Source organism: Phacochoerus africanus, chromosome 11 (genome assembly GCF_016906955.1).
Source record: "Phacochoerus africanus isolate WHEZ1 chromosome 11, ROS_Pafr_v1, whole genome shotgun sequence".
In the NCBI taxonomy this organism is placed as follows: domain Eukaryota; kingdom Metazoa; phylum Chordata; class Mammalia; order Artiodactyla; family Suidae; genus Phacochoerus; species Phacochoerus africanus.
In genome coordinates, this window is record NC_062554.1 from 26,908,771 (window position 1) to 26,936,087 (window position 27,317).

The following is a 27,317-nucleotide window of genomic DNA, read 5'->3' on the forward strand; positions in this document are numbered from 1 at the left end:
TTTCAAGTATACAATATCCTGTTTAATCGTGTAATAAATTCTCTAGATAATTTTAACGTTAGCAAGTTTAAAGGCAAGGTAGTAAAGAAAAACAGTTAAGAAATCTAACCCCAAAGTTGCTGCCTGTAAGGGACGCATTCTCTATGTTGTTGTCATTAGCGAGATCACAAACGCAGAAATTGTTGACTGATATTAGCCTGAATCCATTGGAGATTTCTGGATCTCTTTCTGGATTGATGCCACTACCAAAAACAAAGCTTGCCAAAGCATGATAATGTGCCAGCAGGACCACAGCATGTACCAGTTCGGGCAGAGACCAATTATTTTCTCCAGTTTTGACAAGTTTCTGAAATGAAAAAGCAAAGCAGAGTGAAAGTGAAAGTCACAGAATGCTACAAAGCAATTTTAGAAAACATGGAAACATCTATACAAGTTCAGACGTCTATTTATAGCAATGATTCTTAAACTTCCCTTTTAAGGTGTTCCATAGGTTAAAGATCGAGCTTTGGTCAAACCATGTTACTTTGAACCTACCAAGCCTAACAACGCAATTATGTTGCAGCTTCTTTTAAATTCCTTATACATACACAATGGAATTTCTGCTTCTAAAGCACTTTTACATATTATGCTATTTTCAAAAGGTCTTCTCAAGAATCCAAGAACACTGAAGCTAGAAGAGATTTTAAAAATTATCTAGCAAAACCATTTGTCTTAAGGTTTTAAGGTAGAGACTCTAGCCTAAAAATCACATAAAAATTTAATCCAGCTAGTCCACTTCTAGTTATCTTTTTATATATCTTCTCGTGGAGAAAGAACCTACAGCAGATGACAGAAACTATAGAATGCAACCTCACATTTGAAAGAACATAAAAAATACCAAAGCACTTTTTTGCATACGATTTTACTTGCTCCTCCAGAGGAATGATGGAAGTGCCTAAGTGAAGCTGTTAAAAACAGTCATCCTCCTGCTACCAATTCCATCTCTTAATCCATCAGGGATTCTCTCCCATCAGTCTCGGTCTGTTTGTCTGTCTCTTTCTCAGTATGCATGTGGGTGTATCCTGCTGCCTGCCTTCCCAACCACAAATCTAAAACTTTCATTTGGCTTATGTCACAGCTAAAACCCCAAACCAAAACACTGCTTTTGCTTTACTCTCCATTTATCTACATACAAATTTAATATATTACTAAATTTAATACTACCAAAAGCTCAGGGGGAAAAAAAGGAAAATCAGTCATATTCTATCACTCGAATGCAGCTTTTACATATCTTTTTTTCATTAATTAAATTATTTGGCTGCGCCCGCAGCATGTAAGAATTCCCAGGCCAGGGAGCAAACCCATACCAAAGCAGTGACAAAACTGGATCCTTAACACGCTGTGCCACTAGGGAAGTCCTTATTATCTTGTCTTATTTTTATAAGTATAATTCTATAATGGGAATATACATTCATTTTTCTCTGCTTTTCAAACCTGACATTTGGACGTGTTCTGATTTTCATGAGGCTACACTGTCTTCTGTTAACTTTTAAGCCTGGGCTATACTTCAGGCCAGAATTGTGTCCCCATTCCCTTACTGTTAGCTATTCAAGTTGCTTCTAACTTTCTTTTTATTTGCTACCATAAAGCACATCTTCATGATATAGCTTTGTTCAGATTTTACAAACAAGTCCTAATAGGGCTTTTAGGGCAAGAGGTATTACTATTTTTATGACTTTTTTTTGGGGGGGGAGTCTTTTTGCCTTTTCTAGGGCTGCTCCCGCGGCATATGGAGGTTCCCAGGCTAGGGGTCGAATTGGAGCTGCAGCCGCCGGCCTACACCAGAGCCACAGCAACGTGGGATCCGAGCCGTGTCTGCAACCTACACCACAGCTCATGGCAACGCCAGATCCTTAACCCACTGAGCAAGGCCAGAGATCGAACCTGCAACCTCATGGTTCCTAGTCAGATTCGCTAACCACTGCGCCACGATGGGGACTCCTATGACTTTTTTTTTTGGTACTTCTTGGGCCGCTCCTGCAGCATATGGAGGTTCCCAGGCTAGGGGTCCAATCGGAGCTGGAGCCACCGGCCTACGCCAGAGCCACAGCAATACGGGATCCGAGCCGTGTCTGCAAACTACACCACAGCTCACGGCAATGCCGGATCGTCAACCCACTGAGCAAGGGCAGGGACCGAACCCGCAACCTCATGGTTCCTAGTCGGATTCGTTAACCACTGCGCCACGACGGGAACTCCTCCTATGACTTTTGATAATACCGCCGAAGAGCTTCCAAAAAGATTGGTAGACTGTCCAATGCCTTTGCCAATCTTTGTAGGATTATCATGAAACCTGAAAGGGTAACAGCACTGATCACCTGGGATTTCTCACTTTATATTCATTTCTGCACTTTTAATTCATTATAACCAGGCTTCTTTTTCAAGCAAACGCCTGAAGCTACTTTCACTAAGGTCACATATGACCTTCAAATGGCCAAAACTATTTCTTTTTAGTCCTTAGCTTATTTGATCTCTGCATTCACATTTCCTTCATTTCCTCCCTGATTGAACTTACTCTCCCTTGACTTCAGCAATTCTATAATTTTTTTAGTAGTGCCCTTCCCACCCTGAGATGGCTCCTTCTCCATCCCCCTCCCACCCTCTTCTTTTCCTGCTTGCCTCTGCAATGTCAGCTTGATCTAGTCTATCTATAATCTTCTTCCTTGTACAATATATCCCCAGATGGATCATTCACCCCTTCAACTTGACCTTTGCTTATCTGTAAACAACTATCCAATTTTATTGCTGATCTATCCTTTATGTTGAGCCACAGACCTGCATTTCCTTCAGTAACAGGACATCATCACACAGATGTCAGGCTCTTCTTCTCATGCCTGTGTGTGCTATCCTGCTCATGGCATTGCTTTTTGCCCATGTAGAGCGAGTCTCAGGTTCCAGCCCCTTTCTCCATCTTCACATTCTGCTAGTTACCAAGTCCTGTGTAGTCTCATGCAGAATAATCATATACAATCTGATCCCTCCTCTTTATCTCCCTATGGCTTTAAAAAAAAACCCCAAACTCTCAGGTGGATTACTGCAAATGTTTTCTGACCGGCTTCCCTGCTTCTAGTCTGTATCATTTATAATTTACCCTCTTCATCCCCAAATATGCTCCTATTACAACTCAGCTCAGAAACTTTTAAGGATTCTCAATGCTTCATCATAGCAGTCTAAGCTCCTTTGATCATCTATACTTCTGACAGTAAAAACCCCTATGTATGTTTTTAAATAAATTTCTACATACTTATGAAAGACAACATTTTATATAGATGAGTTATAGACAGGTCCTATCACACTAACATTATACAATACACAAATATAGAAACGTAAAAGAATGAGACAACACCCACACATTTTCTAACATTTGGAAGGATTGTCTTATGTGCCTCCTAATTCTGGAGACCATAACTTTCTGAAGATAAAATACAAATACTTTAATGCAGTGTTCATTGCGTCACACAATATGATCCGAATTTTCCCATCCCCTCTCCCTCACCCTTAATCACACTTCAGTAACCTGAAACTGTTAGCTACTTCTCTATTGTTTCATAATATTTCATATTCCATTGTCTGTCTGGAATGCCCTCCTTTACTTGAAAATTCCCACTTACTCTTTAAGTCCTATCTCAAATGTTACCTCTTTTGTGAAACCGCCTGGTCCCATTGTCTTTATTCCTATACCTTCATTTGCTACTGTGCTGGAATCATTGTCATTACCTCCCTGTACCTCCCCATTGAGATGCCAAGCAAGTCCAAGGGCAGGGTCTATCTTTTTAGATTCACCAAAGTATCTGGCACGAAGTTATTAACATGTGGCATAAAAACAAGGGTTCTTTCCTTTAGCTAACTAACATATCATCAAACCAGAATATAAACCTCACTGTGCTTCACAGATTTTCACATAGATAAAAACAGAATATGCAGTTTGACAAAAGCTAAGTTTGGTTTAACTGGGCAAATAACTCACAAAACAATAGTTTAAAAAGAGGACCCAAAAACAATTTTTTAAAACCTTCAAAAAACAAACAAACAAAAATCCAGCGACATTTCTATGCATTGCAATCAGGGGTTTTAAATATCTAAGGCTCTGCTCATCATAATTTAGATAATGACTCCTATTTATTGAATAGTGACCAAGTACCAAGCACAGTGCAAAGCATATTCTCCAACAACCTCACCCTGGAGGCCTTTCACACTCTCCTTTTCAAGGCCAAGGGCTCCAGCCAATCACAATTCTATTTCTTATCTAATCTCTAGTTTCTAGAAGCATGTCAGCATTCACACACCAGTTGGGAAATAACTTCTTGTTTGCAAAATCATTTTTTTCAAAGTACTTAAACTATGAATGTTAGAACTACAAAGGAGTTTAGAACTCATTTAATCTAGGCCCCTGGTTTTATAGAATGGGATGGAACTACTGAACCCCACAGACGTTAACTTACTAAAGGTCATGAACTAGTGGGTAACAGAAATAGAGACGAGAACCCAGGTACCTTATCCTGCTAGTGCATTTTCTTTGTTCCATCTATGCTAGAAAGCAGAAATCAACTCTTCTCATAACTACTCCCTAAAACACTTATACAAGCTAATTACTGATGACTTAGAGAGAAGTATTCATTTATATTTAAATGGAACCCGCTGACTTTCTAAATTTATCTTTTCTACATATATGAATACACTATCTTTATTTTCAAGTTCCTAATATGCAAGTATTCAAAATAAAGCCTTATGCAAAATATTTGACTAAAATATTAACTCTTAGTGAGAATCATCAGTAAACTTTTTCTTTTCTTAAAGAAACACTCAGTACCTGAATGTGCTCTTTTGTGATCAGCCAGGGTCGGTGTGCTAATAGCTTGTTTATTTCATTAAGATTTTTCAGTCTTTGTGGTACATATTCCAAACCATTCAACCACTCGGCATTACCTCCTGTCTTTAAAAATTCATCCACGTGCATGTTTATTAAGTAAGAACACTGATGTCTAGCTGCAGCCTAAAACAAAGACAAGAGTTACTGGATAAAACAGTCATGGTAACCCAGCTTAAAGAACAAACAAAAACCAGTCATGGTATATAGTCTTATTCTATATTACTAAAATAATAATTTAGATAGAAGTAAGCATTTTTATAGCTAATAATTCTTCTTATAGCTAATAATTCTTCTTATAGAATCCTCTTCCTACAACTTATATCACAATACTGTCATAGATTCCTGAATCAATGCATAAAGCTGATACTTTATACAAGCAAATGTCACATGAAGCCAATTACTTCCTCATCCAGAAGTTGCTAAGGGTCGTCTTAGAGCCACTTTCTAGCTCTGTTAAGGAAATAAATGTCCAGTTCATTAGAGTAAATGACATCAACTGTATTCTATTTAAAACATAATAAAATCTCATTAACTTGTATTACACCAATTCAGAGTGCATGCTAACTTGAGTATTTCTCTCATTCCCTTTCAGATAACTCTGAATCAGCCTTATCTGTGCACATCATCCTATTGAGATGAAACTGAAGCTCAATGACCTTTTCTGACATGTGCTCACCAGAATCGGCCTTGATAGTGACAATGGGTAAATCCAGGCAAAGCCAACCTTTCACCTCTCCTCTCCTTAGGTCTGCTCCTCAGTTAAATAGTGTTGTTTTATTCTATTTTCTACACTTTATTTCTTTCTTCTCCAAACCTTAAACTGAATAATCCTAGCCAAGTTAATCATTTAATAACACACAGAAGGTAGCCCTTTTTTTGTTGTTGTTGAAAACTTCAGTGAGAGCATAAACAAATTAAACTTGAGGAAAACTAACTCCGGCTGGCTCTGCTCACTGTGCCGGCCCAGCTGCTCTGCTAACCTCTCCAAATACACAGCACTTGCATCTTGTTCTTATTCCTCTTTTCTCCAGCAACACTCCAACTGTAGCACTGTTTCTACCCTTCTTACCCCTGCTGCCTATCACCCCAATTTATAATTCTCTCCCCTACCAAACATTAGTTAGTTTGTACCAAGTACTAAACTTAGAAGTATTATAATTTATTTAAGAATTCTACTATCTAGTCTCCTTTGGTGCTGACACTTTCCTTTTTTTTTTTTTAATTTATTTAAATTTATTTATTTATTTATTTTTTTAAATAATTTTTTTAATTTTCCCACTGTACAGCAAGGGGGTCAGGTTATTCTTACATGTATACATTACAATTACATTTTTTTTTCCCCGCTTTTTAGGGTTGCACCTGAAGCATATGTTAGGTTCCCAGGCTAGGGGTAGAATCAGAGCTGCAACTGCCAGCCTACATCACAGCCCCAGCAACATGGAATCTGAGCCATGTCTGTGACCTATACCACAGCTCACAGCAACACCAGAGTCCCAACCCACTGAGCCAGGCCAGGGATCGAACTGGCATCCTCATGGATACTAGTTGGATTTGTTTCCACTGCACCACAATGGCAGCTCCTGATACTTTCCTATTATTTGGCCAAATTGGTGATGTTCTATTTTCAAAATTTATTTTTTATTTTTCAGATTTTGATGGAAATATAGTCGATTTCCAAGATTGTGCCAAATCAGTGACATCCTTTCTGTGCAGGATGATGAAACAAACATGTTAACAAACAACTGTTCTGGGGTTCCTGTCATGGCTCAGTGGTTAACGAATCCGACTAGGAACCATGAGGTTGCAGGTTCGGTCCCTGGCCTTGCTCAGTGGGTTAAGGATTCGGCATTGCCGTTAGCTGTGGGGTAGGTTGCAGACGCGGCTCAGATCCTTCGTTGCTATGGCTCTGGCTTAGGCTGGTGGCTACAGCTCCGATTAGACCCCTAGCCTGGGAACCTCCATATGCCGTGGGAGCGGCCCTAAAAAAGACAAAAAAAAAAAAAAAACAAAAAAAAAAGTGAACAAACAACTGTTCCATATTAATAATAAAAGCAAGGTATCAGGAACAAAAACTTAGCCTGTAGGTGAGTAGGTACATGACTTCAGACCCAACAAGCATCTTTAACCATTAAGAGATTAAGTATGGAAAGTGATTTTACTGATAATTAAATGAGAAACATTCAGTATATGAACTGGCTTAAAGCTTGGGATCCAAAAGGCCATAGACTTCTTCGGTTCTTATCTCCACATAATCATACTGGGCTGGCAGCGAACACAGAGTTACTATTAGGAGGGAGAAGGCCTAAGCGAGGATGACGTCACGGGAACCCGGAACCGGAAACAAGCGCACCATGATGGCGATGTAGTGCCGGTGCGGGAGTGGAAGCGGGCCGTCCATGCGCAGCATGTAGAACTGGCTCCTCAGGAAGGACTCCAGGTACTGCGTGTGCAGACTCATGACCTGGGTGATGTTGTCCAGGCGACCGGATGTGGAGTATTCTTCCACGAGAAAGTTAGTACGTTCATCCAATGTGTTGGCTTGGACAACCTTACCACCAAGAAACAACATAATCATGACTGAGAAGTAAACACGCCGTTGGTTTACATACATTATGCCACGACTGAAGCAAATGAATGTTCTTTTGATTATTACCAGACACTGAAATTATGCCGTTGCCCATACTAGGATCAGAAATTTAAAAAACAGAAACAAAACAAAAAACTATTCATTTTTGGCTCTGGGACCACAATTTATTAAACAACAAATGTCAAATTATCAAACATTGTACACACAGCCATGAAACTGGAGAAAAGAAGCTCCCATCTGCTTTGCCAGACGCATAAGGCAAAATTGTCAGGGCCTGCTTGCCTGATTATTGTTACACCAATTTATGGTGAGACAAAAGTAATGGCATCTGATTTAATGTATTTACAGTTTTATCTCAATAGCCTATGAAGATACTTAATCACATTATCTTAAGAGAAATATTCTTAGTCTGAGCCTTTGCTTCTTGTTATTAAACGTAAAAAAAGCTTTAGGCAGTCTTTTTAGGGACAAAGAAAAAATATGATTTGTAGGAAAGTGTTAATCGAAAAATTAATAGGGACAATAGAATTCCTACTTTAAGCATATCTATTAATTATTAAAGACAAGGTAAGTTATTAAAATGGACTTGCTGCAACCAAGGGAATCAAAAGAGCTTTCTCAAAAATAGATTATTTATATATATCTTTATAAACAATGACAGCTTGGGCATCAAACCAAGAGCTGGCTCGGAAGGTGTTAGGAGCTCATTAGCACCTTTTGGAAGGACCCAGCTCTGTGGGAATTAATGGACATCAGATGTGTACTTCTGGGACTAGTTCATCATTTATTGGTATTTTAGAATCGAGTTCTAGAACTTAAGAAGAATATGTTCTTTATTTTAGATAAGGAAACAGTCAAGATAAATTCAAGCTCATATACCTACATAATAGCAGAGCCTGGTCTAGAATCTAGATCTCCTGAGACCCATGGCCTTTCCAAAAATCCACACTGCCATTAAGAAACTGTTTACACTTCAGGGGTGGCTTTATTGTCTTTTTTGAAAATAAGTACGAATTATACAAAGGCACTATTGACTAAGGAAAATTTAATCCTGAAGGAAATACAATGTTTGAAAAGTGTAAATTGTGAGGAAATGTTCATCATAATGGTGTAAAAAAGAGGCATTCCACTTCAGCTCATTACAGAGCCAAATATATTTCCATTTGCTCATTTCCCCCCATTTTGCTAACTACAGGGACCAAGATAATAGTTAAAAACATAACAGGATCAAGATAAACCACATATAATTAGGGATAGAATATTTGTTGCTTTTGTTTTGTTTTTCAGCAAAAGCTGTTTCTGTTTAATTGATGCCTAAAATACATTAATAGACTCACATGATGAAATAGAGCCTGAAAACAGTGGTTGCTTCTGCAAACCAGATTATCTTCAGACACATACTATGTAAATGACTGGGTTTCAGGAAGTCTTTATATAGATATATCAGGCAATCACTCCACTAAGGGCAGCCCTGTGCTCTCTAAGGGAAATAGAACAAGCACAGCAGTTTCTCGAATGCATGGTCACCACCTAGATCAGCTATAGTCACTGAACTCCCAAAACATTACTGTTAACTTTGGGCTTTCATGTAAATGGTAAGGTCACTAAAAAGGCAAAAGGAACATGATAGAACTGCTGACTCTGGCAATGACCTGGCATATATTATTCAAATTCTACTCATCCTTTTGTTTAAGACAATGCCTGACACATAACAGGTACTCTATAAATATTTCTGAACAGTATAGGAATAATGCTGCTACTTTAAAATAAATGATATCTTTGCAGCCAACAGAAAATTTGTATATATAACCATAGTCAGTATGAGTTAATAACTTTTTTTTTGGTCTTTTGTCTTTTTAGGGCTGCACCTGTGGCACATGGAGGTTCCCAGGCTAGGGGTCCAATCCCAGCTGTAGCTGCCGGCCTACGCCACAGCCACAGCAACACCAGATCCGAGCCTCGTCTGCAACCTACAGCACAGCTCACGGCAACACCGGATCCTTAACCCACTGATCGAGGCCAGGGATCGAACCTCCAACCTCATGGTCACTAGTGGGGTTCGTTAACCACTGAGCCATGATGGGAACTCCATGAGTTAATAACTTTGTAAGCAGAGAAAAACTGAATTACTGGTCTTTATTAAACTTTTCTTAGCCCAAGTATAACTTAGAAGCATCGAAGAATCTACAGGTCCTAAACACTGCTGTGGTCTTTCATAGAGCTGTATACCCACAAAACAGGCAACACAAACTTGAATTTATTATAATCTCCTTTGTGTCAACTTATAACCTTTCTTTCTTGCATTTACCATCTGGACTCCCCACCCTCATCAACGGGGACAGCTTGTAGCAGAGATTCTGTGACATTCGGGTCCATCAGAGTCTTAGAACCAAAGAGAGTAACCACTAGTGATAAAATATCAGTATAAAGAAATTAAATAGGTTTAGTGGGGAAACTCACTCTTTCATTTCAAAATGTCTTTTCTTAACATTTATGTAACTTATAATCACCACGAAACACTGGCCATTTTAAAACCTTAAACCTTAGATTAATATTAAGTTTTATTACTGTTAGCAAAGCAATCAAATACGGTATTTTAAATTTTACATTTTTCTAACCTTCTAGTACAGCCTAACTCTAAAATAAGAAGGCAGATTATCACACACACAATCTTGTAAGTGAAAGTTGAAAATACCTCTGTGGTTTTCTGACATATAAATAAGAAATAAGAGTACATCACATGTTTACTTCCACATTAAAAAAAGATATTCTTTGACACGATTAAGTTTTTTTTTTTTTAATCACACTTTGTGTGTATTAAGACAGATATACTTACTTCCTTCTCTGGAATAAAGGCACTTGGTCCTCTTGTCAAGGGCTGAGATACTCTGATTCTTTTATCCTGTTTTTAAAAGGAAAGTTTTAAGCATTAATGATAACTTAGTGATAACTTTCCAAGAAAAGTTAAATTGGTGCAAATTTACTGTGAAGATACTAAAGTAAATAGAATAAATAAATAGAATTATGTAAAATCAGAGCAAGTTTTGGGTCTCAGATCCAAAAACAACAACAACAAAAACCCAGAGGGACACTGTATGAGCAAAATAATGGGACAGACATGCTCCTACCACAGTACAGGGTACACCGTAAACTCCTCAAACATCATTTCCCTCGTACTCTACAGCACCAGAGGCTTTTAGTCCATATTTGACATGACTGGAAACCATCCACCTCCATAATAAAATCATATCTAATATGAGTAGACTTAGACCTCAATTTGAAAACTAAAGGAAAGGTTAGATTCTAAGAGGACTACATGCAACTCCCCAAAGCAATGCTCTGACTTGTGTTTTTCTTTCTGAATAAAAGAGGAATAAGCATATCTAATGTAAAGTTTTCAGGCTTTGAGTTAAGAAAAATGTAAAACTTGGAGAAACAGAGGTTAATTTGAGAAATGGAGACTTTAACCAGGCTTATTGTTCCGCTTGCTATCCTACGTAGTCTTAACAATTGCTTAATTGACGTTTTTCATTTTTTTGTTAAACTGTTTTAGTTGAAAAATATTTTGGTGTCCTCATTTAAGCCGGACTATCGTATAAGCCAAGAAAACTCTCATCAGGGACTAACTTCGTTCTCTGGAGGCAGGGTGAAGAGGAGGAATAGTCAGAGGGAGGCTCTGATGCTTTGAAATCCTTCTTAGCCAGGAGAAGACATAGGAGAAATGACTTAATTTTGTTACAATAAGAGTAATAGTCTAAAGTTCTAAATAGGAGCCCTCCAAAGCCATAGATGAAAATAGGGACTATATCATGGTTTATAAATATTATAAAAACTGAGTGGGAAACTGAAACATGGGAACAGATGTCTGCTGAAAAAGCGTTAATATTAAGTTCGCCACCAAGCCCTCCTCAGGAAACTGCTAAAATGAGGAAGTAGCTCTAGGTGGTTTCTTATCCAAGAAGGGCAACATCAATTTCACATTACTCTACGTCCTGGCCACGGACGACTGGACCAATCAACACCAAAGCTGATCTGCGCCCTGTGAGTGCCTCGATGAAAAAGTTCTACCCAAAGCAAGTCGAGGGTAAAAGATTGTAGAGTCCTGGAGTTTTGGAAAGGAAGGTGATCTAATAGAGAAGAGACACAACATGGCAGAGGCAGAGAGGAAACAATGAAGCAGCAGCAGAGTAGACATCAGCAGATACCTGCTTCTACAGGAAAACCACTCGGGAGTGTCTAAGGATTCACAAGAGAAAGCAACTCTTCTTTTTCCTCTTTCTGTCCCTCCCCCCTCTCTTCTTCCTTCTCTTTTTCTGCACAAGGTAACCTGAATCTTTTTTTTTGTTGTTGCTGTTCTTCCTTATAATCCAAGAACCTGCCAAACACAAAACAATTATTTAAATCCCTTATTTCAGTAGGAAGCAGCCAGGCATCCGACGATACTGCGACAGACTCTGAGGATACAGGGTGAGCCAAACAGATATGGTTCCTGCCCTCCTGAGCTTGCCACATAGTCTTTATCAATTCTCAGGGTTCTACTGAAATAAAAATTTTACCTAATCATCATCTTAAACTGCTAATGTTTTAGAGAGACTGAGGCATCGAGGTTGTATTTGTGAAGTGATGATAAAAAGATCTCAATCTCCCGGTTAGCATATCAGAGGATTCCACGTAAAAAGGAGTAATTTAGAATTTCTAATATCGGTATTTCTTGCCTACATTAACCGTCACCTAGATTTACCCAGAAAAAAGATTTAAAAGGAAATAGAGTTCTTCCCTTTGCTAGCCTCTGTAAGTTATAGAAAATAGAATTTCAAATACTCTCTATATAATACCACCTCATGTGCCAATATGTGAAAAGCAATTTCCTTGACAATTGATCTTTTCAAATAAACAAAGCAGTTAGAGGAACTGACTGTGAGAACACATCACAGATTTGAGGAGAAAAATGTCAATAGGGAGACAAATAGAGATAAATTTATATTTATTTAAAAAAACCCACAAACTTCAGAGAAAATATATGGGGAGGAAAATAAACTAGAAGTATGCAAGGGACTTTGGAGATAGAGAATGATTTATTACAAATATGATTTATTTATAAAAACCACTGATACATTTATCAACTAAATTTACCTTTATAGGCCTGAAATAGTTATTCTGCCTACCAAAGTATTTTCTAGAACCAAACAAAGAGGTTTAAATCAAAAATAGGTTTTCATCACAAATGGAACTGCACACTATTGCTCTTAAAGGGATATAATATCTATTAATTTTAACCAATTGATGAGAAGCAACGGACACTGGATTTAATCTGTGTCTACATTCAATTGTTCATTTATTCAGGAAATAGTCATGGAGCATTTACAATGTGCTGGGGACAGGAGGGACACAAATAAGGAGTAGACTGGCAGAAATGTATTAACTAACGACATCATATGATATAGTCCAAAGCAGGTGCATATAAAAGTGATATGGAAATATATCACTTTAGCAGTTATCATTTACTTAGACATTTTCTATGAGTTATATACAGTTTCCACTATTATAAATAATGCTTTGATGAATATCCTTATGCTCCTTATCCCGGGGGAATATTCTGTGGTACTTAGGATAGTTTCTTTTTTTTTTTCCTCTCTTTTTTTGGCCTCACTTATGGCATATGTAAGTTCCCAGGCCAGGGACTGAATCCAAGCTGCAGCTGCGACCTACATCACAGCTGCAGCAATGCTGGATCCTTAACTCACTGCACTGGGCCAGGGATAAAGCCCACAGCAGCACAGAGACAATGCTGGGTCATTAACCCACTGTGCCACAGCAGGAACTCCTAGGACAGTTTCTTTAGGAAGATTCCCAGGTGTAGACTTCCTTGGGTTTAGGTTATAGATATATTTAAAGTTCTTGTTGCACAGTACTGATATATTTTTACCAATTTTATTTTCACTGAAAATAAAATGTTCACATAACCCACTAACTCAAAAGTGAAAAACAGCATTCACAAATGTTTGAAAACTTAACTGCATACTTATAGAGGTAATATTTCTTAAACTGAGTTGTGGATCAGAACTGAGTTTTTAATAATGCAATTCTGGGAGTGACGTGGTCCCTGGACCTGAGCCGGAACAAACAAACAAAAAACAACCCCCCACACAAAGCAAAACAAAATGGAAAGATACTGCAAGAACCCAGGGAAAGGTGATGTGGCCTCACCTACAAGAGCTGTTCATACACTGAAGAGAAGGGAAAAACTAACATCATTTTTAAGTTTTACCATTACCTTTATTTCCTTGTTTATATTTTTTTAATGGCATCACTACTGATATGATCAGCCTACTTCTTGCTTCTGTAAAAGGAGCATCTTTTCTGGTAAGGACTCTACTGTTGTCTCAGTTGACTGCTTTGTATATTTCCATGAAGGTGAAAAAATTTTTTCATGATCAAGGCAACTTATAAATTATACTTAAAACTCATTTTACTCAAAGTTTATTCCCCGCCTCTGAAATGTTTTTAAAATTCATAAAATAAGGCATAGAAAAAACCGGAGAGCACCATATCCAAAAGACACCCTTTACAACGATTAGTTGGAGTTGTGGTTTCCTGTAATATCTTGTAATACTTTCCCTCAGCCTTTATTTCAAATCCAAAGTGCCCAAGGACTGGGCTCCTACTTTATTTATGCCCGATTAATTTTTCTGAAGTCTCTAAACTTGGGTCACCTTATATGGTAGCCATCAGCCGTATGTGGCTAAATTTAAATTAATTAAGCCTAAATAAAGTTAAAAATCTAGTTGCTCATTCAAACTGGCCACATTTCAAGTATCCAATAGCCAATGTACAGGCCTGTGCAGACAGCTCCATCACAGAAATGCTGTTTAAGACAATATGCGATTTTTTTTTTTTTCTTTCTCAGCCGCATCCATGGCATATGGAAGTTCCCAGGTCAGGGACTGAATCCAAGGTGCAGCTGTGACCTATGCCACAGCTACAGCAATGCTGGATCCTTAACCCACTACCAGGCCAGGGACTGAGCCCGTACCACCTCAGAGACAACACCAGATCCTTAACCTGCTGTGCCACAGTGGGAACTCATGATTTTTTTTTAATTACATCTTTAGGCATTTTAATGCTTTTCCGAATGTGAAATGACTGCTCTGCAGACTTACTGGTTTGATGGGCACACCTACTCAATCCCATAACCAAGCATTTTAATATAATTGCAGAAATGCTCTTAACCAAATTGAGACTGGATCCAGACAGAAGCAATTCAGGAAAGAAAAAAAAAAAAATCAGCCAATCTTTGTCTCAATGTCTGCACATATATTAAAGTCTCCAGAAAAATATCAAGGAATTTCCCCCTCCCTTTTAAAAATTACAGTTAAAAAAACATAACTACCCTCCTAACAAAATGAGTGCACTGTACAGTACTGTCAAGTATAAGCACAAAGTTGTACCACATTTGTCTAGGATGTCTCCATCCAGCATAACTGAAACTTTACATCCACTGGACACCAACACCCCCCACTCTTCAGACCCCCACTGAGATGCCCCCTGTGCAATAAGCTGCCTTCTCACCTCGGAGCACAATTCAGATCTGCCTCTTTCTAGGCAACTCTCTCGCAGCTCAGTTTTCCTAGCACTGCACCATCCAATCCACTTACCAACCACTTCTATTCTTTGCCTAGACATTCTCTACATTTCTTTCATCCATAACCATTCTCTTGAGTGATGTGTTCTCATCTATGGCTTCCATCTTCTTGATACAAACAAAACTCTACTGAACTGCGTGACTTTTTGCTATTTTGGGGGAGGAGGGTGGAAAGGGTAAAGGCGAGAAAAGGGCCTGTGATAATGAGCAAGCCCTGCGACCGACTCCTGGGTCTTTGCTCTCTAGCTCAGAGCTAGCTCTGCTCTGCCCTTTCATCAGTTTGGGGGACATTCTGAACTGCCTGTGACATACGGCACCTTAAAATTAACATGTTTAAAACGAATCCCCTATCCCAAACCAGCTGCTCCTCACTTTCTTCTTTAAGTTATACAATCATCACACACACCAGTAATGCAGGCTCTGATTTAGTTCTCGCTCACCCCTCACCCTAGGAATCTGCATTCAAACAGTACAGTGTCTACATCCTAGAACTGCCTTTTCCCAATGAAATCTTTGCATCATCCTTTCCCCAGCTCTTTCTCAATCCTAAGGGTTTCCTCTCCTGCTGAGAAATATTTTCCCCTCACCACCGAGAAAAATGTCAATTCTAGGCTTTAGCTTTTGAAGGAGACCACACATAAAAGTGTAAAAAATATAAAGCACAATACAAAGTAAGATTTCATTTTTATTTTCCTTCCATCAATTTCCACTAAAACACCCCAAACTAGAAATAGCTGTGATATACTTTCACAACAGATGCTACTCTGATAGAAGAATTCCAGGGTTGTGCTACATTATAAGTAAAAATAACCTGCAGCTGCACTGATTTTGAGGAATAATGTTGCCATGTGTTCCTCAAGCATAAAGCCAATATCTTATCCTGGGAAATATATGACTTTGATCATACTAGTAAATCTTACACAATGACCTTTAAATCATAAATCTTGTTTCATTTCTGTGAAGAAAACCAAAATTAGAAAACAAGCTGTGGATTTTTTTTTTTTTTTAACTGCACTGTCCATTACCATAGCTACTAGTCACATGTGGCTTTTAAAATTTAAGTTGATTAACATTAAATAGAAGTTAAAAATTAAGCGCCTCAATTTCACTAGCCACATTTTAAAGTGTATAACAGCCACTGTGGCTAGTGGATAATAAGCTGGATTTCTTCCATCACTGCTAAAGGTTCTAGGGTACACCACTGCTCTACAGATTGATTAGTCATGATTTCAGCTACTCAGATAATGAAAAGGTACAAAATGGTTAAAAATTCAGGAATGAACATAAGCAGAATAAACATGCATTAAGGTGAACCCATAGAAATAAAAACTTCATTTCACTGTTAAAACTAGACAACCAAAACAAAAAAAAACAAACTAACCACCATGGCAGAAAAGTTGGCAGATACCATTTTTCAGAGTCTTAATTTGATGGCAACCTTAAATCACCAACTAAAAAGAAGAAAGGAAATTCTCTAAAATGCTAAGTCATGTTAAAAATAAAAGGGGTAAAAAACATTTAAGGAATTTAAAAAAAAATTTAGAGTACAGTTGATTTACAGCTGGTGGGAATGTACGTTGGTTCAACCACTATGGAAAACAGTATGGGGGGTTTCTCAGAAAACTAAACATAGAACTACCATATGATCCAGGAGACCTATCCTGACAAAGCTACAATTCAAAAAGATACATGCACCTCTATATTCATTGCAGCACTGTTCACAGCAGCCAAGAAATTTTAAACAATAGCAAATTTAATTGTGATCTGTCTTCAAATATCTTAGGCAATAGTCACAGAATTTGCTTAAGATATTTTTCCATAAAATTCAATAATTTTAATCAAGAGAAAAACCAATCATAAAACAAGAAGTCACATTTTTTATTCTGTTATTTCCAAGTGCCCTAAGAGATTATTTTATAAGGGTTGCGATCTGAGGAATGCAACCATAAGGAAAGTTTCTTTTTTCAGATGTTATTATAGCTGAAGGAAGTTATGATGGAAATTCATCAGCTGAAATTATGCCTACTAAGTAATTATGTGATAGAAAACAAAACACTGAAAGGATAAAGATGAATTAACTGCTAGGCAATTTACTAGATCACTTTATATAAATTAGTCACACCAGAAAATTAAGATACATGGATATTAGGAATTCTTAAAATTATGAGTCTTTAGAGGTAATCAGCAAATTACTTGCCCCTAAAAGGCCAACTACCAGAGAGAATTGCTGCATTTTAAGCTACTAAATACTTTTTAAATGAATTATTCAATTTAATTTTTACTTTTCATCAGTTTATTTCACTAAAAAGTAAAAAAAAATATATAGATATCCTACATATTAAAATGTAAAAGCTGCTTATGAATTTATATCTATGGGAGAGAATAATATTGAGAGTAATGTAATTAACTTTACATACAAACACTTAAGAGACTGAAAAAACTTGTTCACCATATAAAAAATTCTGGCAAAGCAGAAATTTGACTCCATTGAATATATTAATCACTCAATTTTTAAAGATTTTTAAAGATACCCTCAGGAGATAGTTTAATAGCTTCAACATTCTTTTTTAATACACTACAATGACAAAATAGCTTAAATATAAAACACACGCCCCAAACAAAACTTTGAAGTGTGATCATAAAAAAGCCAACTGCAATTACCAATACAAATAGTAAATTACAGTTGTTGATTCTCCTTCCAGTCTTTTTAGATGTTCCGTTTTGGCAGAAACCACTGCAAAAAGGGCAGAGATGGGCAGGTGGCTCCAAGCTACGAAATAATGCTGATGTCATCTTTTTATTCCTTGGCAGAAAATCTCAGGAATAACGACTGGGTTTGTGGAAATTGATGACATTACATATTTCAGAGGGAAAGGGCAAATGGAAAGGAACACGTAGATAAAAGCTCTCTAGCCCTAAATGAGAAAAGAATGGGTTTTAAATTAATAGTAATAGATTTGTAATTTTATAGTAAACTCCAGTTTAAATGTCTGTCATTACCTGGAATATACATTGTTTCCCGCCATTCCAAAATGGCCTAAAAGATGATTTTGTAAGACCGTGACCTCTCCTACTCTAGATTAAAATATATATTGACCTTCAATACAATAAAAATAGCTGAGATCTAAGGTCATTTGGTGAGAAAAGAGAGGAGAAGCAGAAAATGGCAATGAGTATCTAGGGTGAGAATCTTGTGTATCACACCAACATCTCATCTATTCTTTGGAGCTGAGGGGTGTAGGGACCCCCCAGGAGCACCAGGAGCCCAGCCTCCCAAGAAGGGTATGGCAGAAAGTCACGGACACTCCAAAGAGCACTCAAAATCCCCCTGTCTCTTTGTCTTTCTAAGGGCCTGACACTTCAGTTGTGGACCCCTTTCAACTGAGCTATGAAAAACCAGTGCTACCAGGAGTTCCCATTGTGACTCAGCAGGTTAAGAACCCGACATGGTGTCCACAAGGATGCAAGTTTGATCTCTGGCTCAATGGGCTAAGGATCTGGTGTTGTCAAAAGCTGCAGTGTAGGTTGCAGATGTGGCTAGGATCTGGCATGGCTGTGGCTGTGGCTGTGGCATAGGCTGGCAGCTGCAGCTCCAATAAAAAGAAAAAAATTTTAAAAACTTCAATGCTACGGAAAGTCCTTCCTGCAACAGTTTCAACACTAGGTATAGTCACTTGAGGTCTACTGGGAAGATACTGTCACTAATAAATGAATTTCAGCCTTCTTCAACAGCTAATACTGATTACAAACTTTTAAACTGAAATCTCAAAACACTGCCACTCTAAGTATTGCATTTATCAATTTCCCTACCTCCTTTTTCCCCTACTAAGCTGTCAAGTGCTAGTGGGCTGAGATGGTGCCTTGTTTATTTTGGAGTATTCAACTTGAATATGGGGTATGGTGTGAGCTAAACTTCAGGTTCATTTTTGAAAGTGCTACGTTATGGCCATTTGAATAACAATATCTTTTTTAAAAAAAAAAAAAGTTCCAAGAGTTCCCATAGTGGCACAGCAGAAACGAATCCGACTAGGAACCATGAGGTTTTGGGTTCGATCCCTGGCCTTACTCAGTGGATTAAGGATCTGGCATTGCCATGAGCAGTGGTGTAGGTCAAAGATGAGGCTCAGATCTGGCATTATTGCTATGGCTGTGGCGTAGGCCGGCAGCTGTAGCTCTGATTTGACCCCTAGCCTGGGAAACTCCATATGCTGTGGGTGCAGCCCTAAAGAGCAAAAAAAAAAAAAAAAAGTTCCAAAAACTGAGATTATGATTAAGCAACCCTCACTAAAAAACCAAAAAACTTCGGCATGCCATATTCACTTTTCTTTATTTGTTTATCTTATGTTGTTAAAACAGGCAGTATTTGCAGTTACCTATAGTTTGTACTACTCTTTAAAAAAAACCAGTAATAATATTGCATGCTGTGACACTGATCTTGAGCAACAAAGGTTCCTGTGTAAGCTTTTAAGTGTTAGGCACTTTCTTTAGAGATGCAGAATGACAAAATACACTTGTTGAATATGCTGTTAAAATTTGGGGCTAAGGCCCCAGAAGATGAGAAGAGAACTGTAAGTCTTTGTAGCTGAGATAATGAAAGTCCATAATAATTACCTGACTCAATGCTTCTCTATTAACATACAGGCAATATACTTTCCACCACAATTATAAGATGACTCGGCAGGTCCCACAGAAGTATTGAAGTGCTTTCCTTCTGTTTAAATAATTTTTAATGTTAATGCTCTGTATTGTGTAATAGTAAAAACTTGCCTTTAATTTTAGAAAGTATTACCTATTAAAATTATGTCCCAAATAGAGGAAAAGAAATTAAACTTGGGAGTTTTTAAAATTAAGACTCCTCTTAGAGACAATTACAGTTATATAACATTCTAAGATTATTCCATATAGAGCTGATAGCTACTAGTCTTTTGGAGAAACAAAAAAATGTGCAGTGAAGGTAGTTACCTGGTATATGAAGGAAAAGCAGAGTTTTAAGTCAAACCTCTACACACAAGCATCCACGCCCAGGTTATAGCAAAATCGAAAGGCCTCTAGGTTATTCTAATGAAAAGAATAACAGGATAGTTTCCAGGTCTTTCAAAACACAATGATTAACAAAATACAGGTCACTTACTCAGCTTAGAGGATTCAGTGAAAACATTAAATACAATTGATTTCTAGAAATTTGTAAAACATAAGCATTTAGCCATCAGAAAACCAATACTTCTTTTTACACACTGACTAGTCAGAAATACTAAGAACTCATATCCTCGTTTCAACTGAGAAAGCCCCTTTCACACACAACCTGCCAGGAACACAACTGAGCAAATGAAAATGTTTGGTTTTTATGTTGAATTATATTAAAACTTCCATTTCAATGCCTTTTTTTTTTTTTTTTTTGGTCTTTTGTCTCTGCGCCCCCGCATATGGAGGTTCCCAGGCTAGGAGTCCAATCAGAGCTGTAGCCACCAGCCTATGCCACAGCCACAGCAATGGGGGATCCGAGCCTGTCTTCGACCTACACCACAGCTCATGGCAACCACACCACCAGCGCTGGATCCTTAACCCACTAAGCAAGGCCAGGGATCAAACCCGAATCCTCATGGATACTAGTCGGGTTCATTAAACACAGCCATGACGGGAATTCCTCAATGCAATTTAAAAGAACAAAGGGTTGTTCCTGGTTTTAAAAAGAACAGGTGTGTTTTAATTTTTGCCAGGAATAGAAAATGGGCCTGATTTGTCTCAGGATCATCATTTCTGCCTTATTTTGTCAACCCCTAAATCTCTAAATGGAGGACTACAAAACTGTTCTTTAATGTACACATGTAAACTGATAACTTACTGTAATCAGAATTAAAAACATGACCTGTTCTGCTCATGCAGGTAGATGGTTCACAGTCTTTTTGATATCAGAATCTCTTTATGTTGCTAGAAATTACTGATCCCAAAAGCTTTCATTAATGTGAGGGAAATCTATCAAATAATTATTATAAATTAAATCAAAGAAAAAAAATGAATATTTATTAATTCATTTAAAAGTAGAAGTAATATACCCATTACATGTTAACACAAAAGAAATTTTGTCAAAGTATAATTTCCAAAACAAAACAACTAAGAAGAGTAGCATTGTTACGAATTTGGGCAAATATCTGACTTAAGAAAATTGGATTATTTTATCTGCTTCTGTATTCAATCTGGTTCTATATGCTGGTGATTGTACAAATGGAAGAAAATCTGGCCTCACAAAGATATGTGGTTAGAAAAGGGAGGAATATTTTAATAATTTTTTCAGATAATTTTGGATATTCTATGACACTACACTAAAACTTGACTAGTAGCAGCTTTTAAGTTGGTTGGAAGGTGGAATCCGGAACCACATCAATTAACTTCTCACTCTGTTACATTAACATCTATTGGCTTATCTTGTACTTTGAAGGGATTGTTCATCCACACATAATTTTGTATCATTAACCATGGGTCATTTAGAAAATATTGGATCACTGAGTTTGGCAGATTTTGCACATGATGACACACTGAATGTATCATTAAAGATACAATGTGTTAATGGTACCATGTTTATATTAGAAAAAAATCTTTAGATTTTGAGAAGTGGTCAAGCTCATGGTAGAGACAGGTATCAGTTTTCTAAAATTCTCTTCTTCTCAAAGTTCAGATTTTATCATTGGCAATAAATCCTATCGGTTGTTTTCCTGGAGTTAATGGGTCATTGCGTTCATTTTTGTAAAAATGTCTATCGGACACCCAAGTCTGAATAACCATAATTATCAGCCAGTCTTTTTGTTTTCATATAAAAATGGTATTCAATAAAAAAGTGACTAGTTTGGCTCTCAACTCAATCAAACAGCTGCTTTTCCTCCAGACAATCACCATACATTGGCATGAAGACAAGCTTTGTGCATATTCTCCCTTTTGAAACAGGGACTATTAAAATGATAAGTATTCAAAGGACAAGATTTAGTAAAAAGCTTATTTCTCACTGTTTCATCAAGGATCTTTTTGGGTGAGACTGACTATATATATATATGTATGTGTGTTTGTGTGTGTATATATATATATATATATATATATATATATATATATATTTACTGTGAATACAGATGGTGAGGAAAATAACCATAACTATTAACAGTGTGGTGGGAATGTAAGCTGGTACAACCATTATGGAGAGCAGTATGGAGATACTTAGAAATCTATATATAGAACTACCATATGACCCAGCAATCCCTCTCTTGGGCATATATCTGGACAAAACTTTCCTTGAAAAAGACACATGCACCCGCATGTTCATTGCACCTCTATTCACAATAGCCAAGACATGGAAACAAGCCAAATGTCCATTGACAGACAATTGGATTAGGAAGATGTGGTATATATACACAATGGAATACTACTCAGCCACAAAAAAGAATGAAATATTGCCATTTGCAGCAACATGGATGGAACTAAAGACTCTCATTCTCAGTGAAGTACGTCAGAAAGAAAGACAAATACCATGTGATATCACTGATATCTGGAATCTAATATAAAGCACAATGAACCTTTCCATAGAAAAGAAAATCATGAAAAGAATAGACTTGTGGTTGCCAAGGGGGAGGGGGAGGGAGTGGGGTGGTTGCGGAGCATGGGGTTACAAACTATTGCCTTTGGAATGGATAAGCAATGAGATCCTGCTGTGTAGCACTGGGAACTATGTCTAGTCACTTATGATGGAGCATGATAATGTGTGAAAATAGAATGTGCACATGTATGTGTAACTGGGTCACCATGCTGTACAGTAGAAAAAAAATTGTATCGGGGAAATAACAATTAAAAAATAATAAGAATAAAATGAAAAAAAAAAGATGGGAAAGGAAAAAAAAAACAAAACAGTGTAATGCCACTGCTTTGATTTGAGCTAAACACTGGTCCACAGCCATACTTGGAAATGACCCGATTGAAATACATGTTTCCAACATGCTCCTCTCTCTTCCTTCCAATTATGCATCCTTATAAATGAGCTTAGTTGCAAAAAATTGCTACAGTTATTTGTTTTGTTTTGTTTTTTGCTTTTTAGAGCCACACTTGTGGCATATGGAAGTTCCCAGGCTGGTGGTCGAATTAGAGCTGCAGCTGCTGGCCTAAGCCACAGCCACAGCAACACAAGATCCGAGCCACGTCTGTGACCTACACCACAGTTCAGCACAACACCACATCCTTAACCCACTAAGTTAGGATAGGGATCAAACTTTCACCCTCCTGGCTACTCGTCATGTTCATAACCCAGTGAGCCACAGTGGGAACTCTCCAATTAACTTTTGTGTGAAGACAAAGTATTAAGAAACCATTAAGAACAATTTTTTTTTCTCATTACTACATGGTCATAGAACTTCTGTGGAAGTGTTCTTTTCCTTATTTGTAAAATAAACTTCATTGTAAAACAGTTAAGCATGAATGATCAAGAAAACCATGGAAAAGTAGAGCAATGCAGGAGGGGTGCTAGCCCTACCACAGAGTAAAACACAGTCCTTCTACGATTAAAGGAACTGTGTCAGCACATGAATAGACAAACCAAAAAAAACTTCCCTGATGATGAGTCAAAATCCAGAAATAATAAAAATTGATAATTCAACTACACATACACATACATTTAAAAAAACCCTCTTGTATGGTATAAAACCACCATAAAGAAAATCAGAAGACAAATAGTTGCAATTTAACACAACTATTACATCAATGACTAATACATCAATATATAATGAGCTCCTGAAAATCAAGGGGAAAACCCAAAAACCAAAGCAAAAAAAAAATGAACAAAGAATGAGCAATTAACAGAAAAAATACTCATAAAAAGAAAAAGGCAGGGAGTTCCCGTTGTCGCTTAGTGCTAATGACGCCAACTAGTATCCATGAGGACATGGGTTCGATCCCTAGCCTTTCTCAGGGGGTTAAGGATCTGGCATTGCTGTGAGCTGTGGTGTAGGTTGCAGACACGGCTCAAATCTGGAGTTTCTGTGGCTGTGGTGAGGGTAGCAGCTGCAGCTCTGATTCAACCCCTAGCCCAGGAACTTCATATGCCACAGGTGGGACCCTAAAAAGCAAAAAGAAAAGGGTAAATATTATAATTCATATGCCAGACTGATAGAAATCCAAGTTAGACAACATATTTACTGACAGGACTATGGGAGAACAGGCATGCTCAAAAACTGTGGCAATGCAAAATCAAACAATCCTCCTGGCTAGGAATTTGGCAATGTCTAGAAAAATTACATATTCATCTACCCTTTAAGCCAGCAATCCTACTTCTAGGTATCTAACCCATTAATAGAGTCATAAAATTGGATGAGGAAAATGTATATACGTGTGTGTATATGTATATATATATATGTGTACATACATATAAAAGAACCTGAATCTGGATTTAATCAAGACTTTAGCCCCAACTTCAAATTCAGAGGAAAAAGCAACTTAGAGGAGCAAGTTAAATGACAACATTAGGAAGCACAGAAAAATATCTAGGTTATGAAATATTCTAGAGGATAATAACTAGTTAAAGGCATGAAAAACAAAAAACAAAAAAGGGAGAAACCATTCCCGAGAGAGACTTATCAAATGTAATCGTGAATCTAATTCAAAAAAGTTACCTCTAAAAAGACATCAAACAATTGTGAGGAAATGAAATAAGACAGGGTATTAGATGATATAAAGCAATTCTTGCTAAACTTGCTAGGTGTGATACCGGCATTGTAGCTATATGAGACTGTGTCTGTATATTTTGGAAATGCACACTAACATATGCAGGGGCAAAAGGAAATGAGTTCTGAGATTCAAATTACTCCAGGAACAATAACAACACAGGATATAGATAAAGCAAGAGGGGCAAAATCTTGCCAATACTGAGTTTGGTGATGGGTTTTGGAGGTTCATTACACTGTTCTTTGTACTTTCTTATAGCTTGACATTTTTCAAGATAATTTTTTTAAAAAGTGCCTAGCAAAGTCCCTGACATGAAACAGGCATTCAATAAATGGCAATTATTACAATAGAGTTTTGGTACTTTAGAATGCAAGCTAAAGAAGAAAAAAACGTGTTACATATATTTTAACCTTCTAAGATTAAGCACTGTAACTTTTATAAAGACGAACTATTAATTTATTGAATACTTTTTATTCCCCGTTTTAAAAGGTCATTATCAGGAAGGTGTTGGGCTAAGAACTGAGAGCACAGAGATAAAGCATAGGCACTGACCTCAAGGAATCACCAGGTAAATAAACATGGGTGCATAATTACAGTACCACTTAGGAGCTCTAACAGAGATTAGACCAAAATAGGAATGGCTAACTGTGCAAGGGGATGGATCAAAATAGCCCTCCAGATGGCATAAGTTTTTAGAAAGAATAGAAATTTTTCAGGTTACCTAGAAAAGGATGGCTAGGTCTACGAGAATACAATATCCCATGCGAAAGGGGTAGAAAATACAAAGACATGACACGTTTGGGGAACTAGATGCTGTTTCTATACAATCTCTGAAACCTTCTCAGGGAATAAGACTTGAGACCTAGGCAAGAGCCATGTGTCTTATGCCACAGTAAGAGTTTAGACTTCACGTAACCAACAGACAGGATTAAAAGGATGACGTTTGTCTTTTGCAGAAGTATTTCGGCCATCAGTGAGAAAATGGACCCCAGTGGGGGAAGCTGGGGAAATAAGCCCTGTTAGAAGTTTACCATCATTTCTAGGAGAGTGAGTTTTAATTTCCTGTAATGTATTTTTAGGGAATTTATACAATCTTAAGAGGTCTTCAGATACAGCTATTTCTTCCCTAGAATGCAATCTCCAAAAGATACAAGATTTTTCTCTCCTCTAAGAAGGGCCATATGAACACTGGTATGCAAACATGTACACAACCCTCAGGATGTACAGGCTGGTAGACCTCACTCGTGCTGGCAGCTGGGGCTGGCTGTCCTCTGGCTTCTTCTCCACATGGGCTGCTTTAGCTGCCTCCAAGTATGGCAGCTGGGCTCCAAGAGAAGCATGCACATGGAAAGGCTGAAGCTGCTCATCCATCCCATGAAGAGTTTGTTTTTTTTTGGTTTTTAGTGCCACACTTGCGTATATGGCAGTTCCCAGGCTAGGGGTTGAATCAGAGCTACAGCCACAGCAACACCAGATCTGAGCTATGTCTACGACCTACACCAGAGCTCAATGCAACGCCAGATCCTTAACCCACTGAGTGGGGCCAGGGACTGAACGGCATTTTCATGGATCCTAGTTGGGTTCGTTAACTGCTGAGCCACGAAGGGAACCCCCCCGCCATGAGTTTTTATTGTTATACCTTCAAAGCCTAATTTTACTTTCTGAAGTAAAGAATTTTAGTTTCCTGAGTTGTGCCCCCAAAGTATCTTTTCTCTAAGAGGCGTGTATTACAGTGGGTACAACTCTGAGTTTTTCCAGCACATTCATATGGGTGGTTTTAAGACCCAAGGATTAAGTTTGCATGGCAAAGTACATTTCCAAATCAATAAAAACGAGTCCAATAGTAGTTTTAAAGACTAATCAAGCGGTGATTTTATATTATGTTCAAGAGCAGAAGTGAACTTAAAACACTCTTACCCATAATGTGAAAACAATTATTTTAAATAGCAGTTTGAATATATAATCAGTCAGCAGAATTTAGTTGGCAAATATTTCTAAATAATTTCAAGGTGCCAAGACATATCTGCATTTCTGAGAGCCAGTAATTTATTTTGTATTTTGTAATGCTATCATTTGATTCTCAGGGAAAAGCATAAAAGTATCAAATAAGAATGCTCTATGGAACAGAGGCTCCAGATTAATTTCACAGATAAACATGGAAGTAACATTTTTTTTCCAATTGTGGCAAAACATGAAATACAGATTTATAGGTCTTGAGTGGCAATATTATACAAAGTTGAAAGGCAATGGGGTCCTTCTCTACAAAAGTTAACAACATTCTTCCCCAGAAAATAAGTGTTTTTTCTAATTTAGAGAACAACAGGACAGTGCTTTTCTACTTACAAATAAAAAATAAAGGTGCTTCAAAAATACACATTTCCCTAGAGAAAAATTAAGGCATTTTTAATGGTAACTGTGCAGCACCCAAGCAGCAGGTAAATATTTATTCTCTTCAAGCCTCACTTTACTCTTTCATCAAGTAGAGA

General features: G+C 37.5%; 1 protein-coding gene across 3 annotated transcripts in view; it reads right to left on the bottom strand.

Moving 5' to 3' along the window:
* Positions 1–27,317, bottom strand: part of SESN3 (sestrin 3) — a 72,818-nt gene that overhangs the window by 21,632 nt on the left and 23,869 nt on the right. For all 3 annotated transcript variants that reach the window (XR_007131030.1, XM_047754452.1, XM_047754453.1), the window contains exons 2-5: positions 10,333–10,398; positions 7,260–7,457; positions 4,850–5,032; positions 110–346 (exon numbers count right to left, since the gene is read on the bottom strand). Coding sequence is in view for 2 of the 3 variants with exons in the window: in XM_047754452.1 (XP_047610408.1) it covers positions 110–346; positions 4,850–5,032; positions 7,260–7,457; positions 10,333–10,398 (684 nt within the window). In the remaining variant the exon portion in view is untranslated. The remainder of the gene's footprint in view (positions 1–109; positions 347–4,849; positions 5,033–7,259; positions 7,458–10,332; positions 10,399–27,317) is intronic.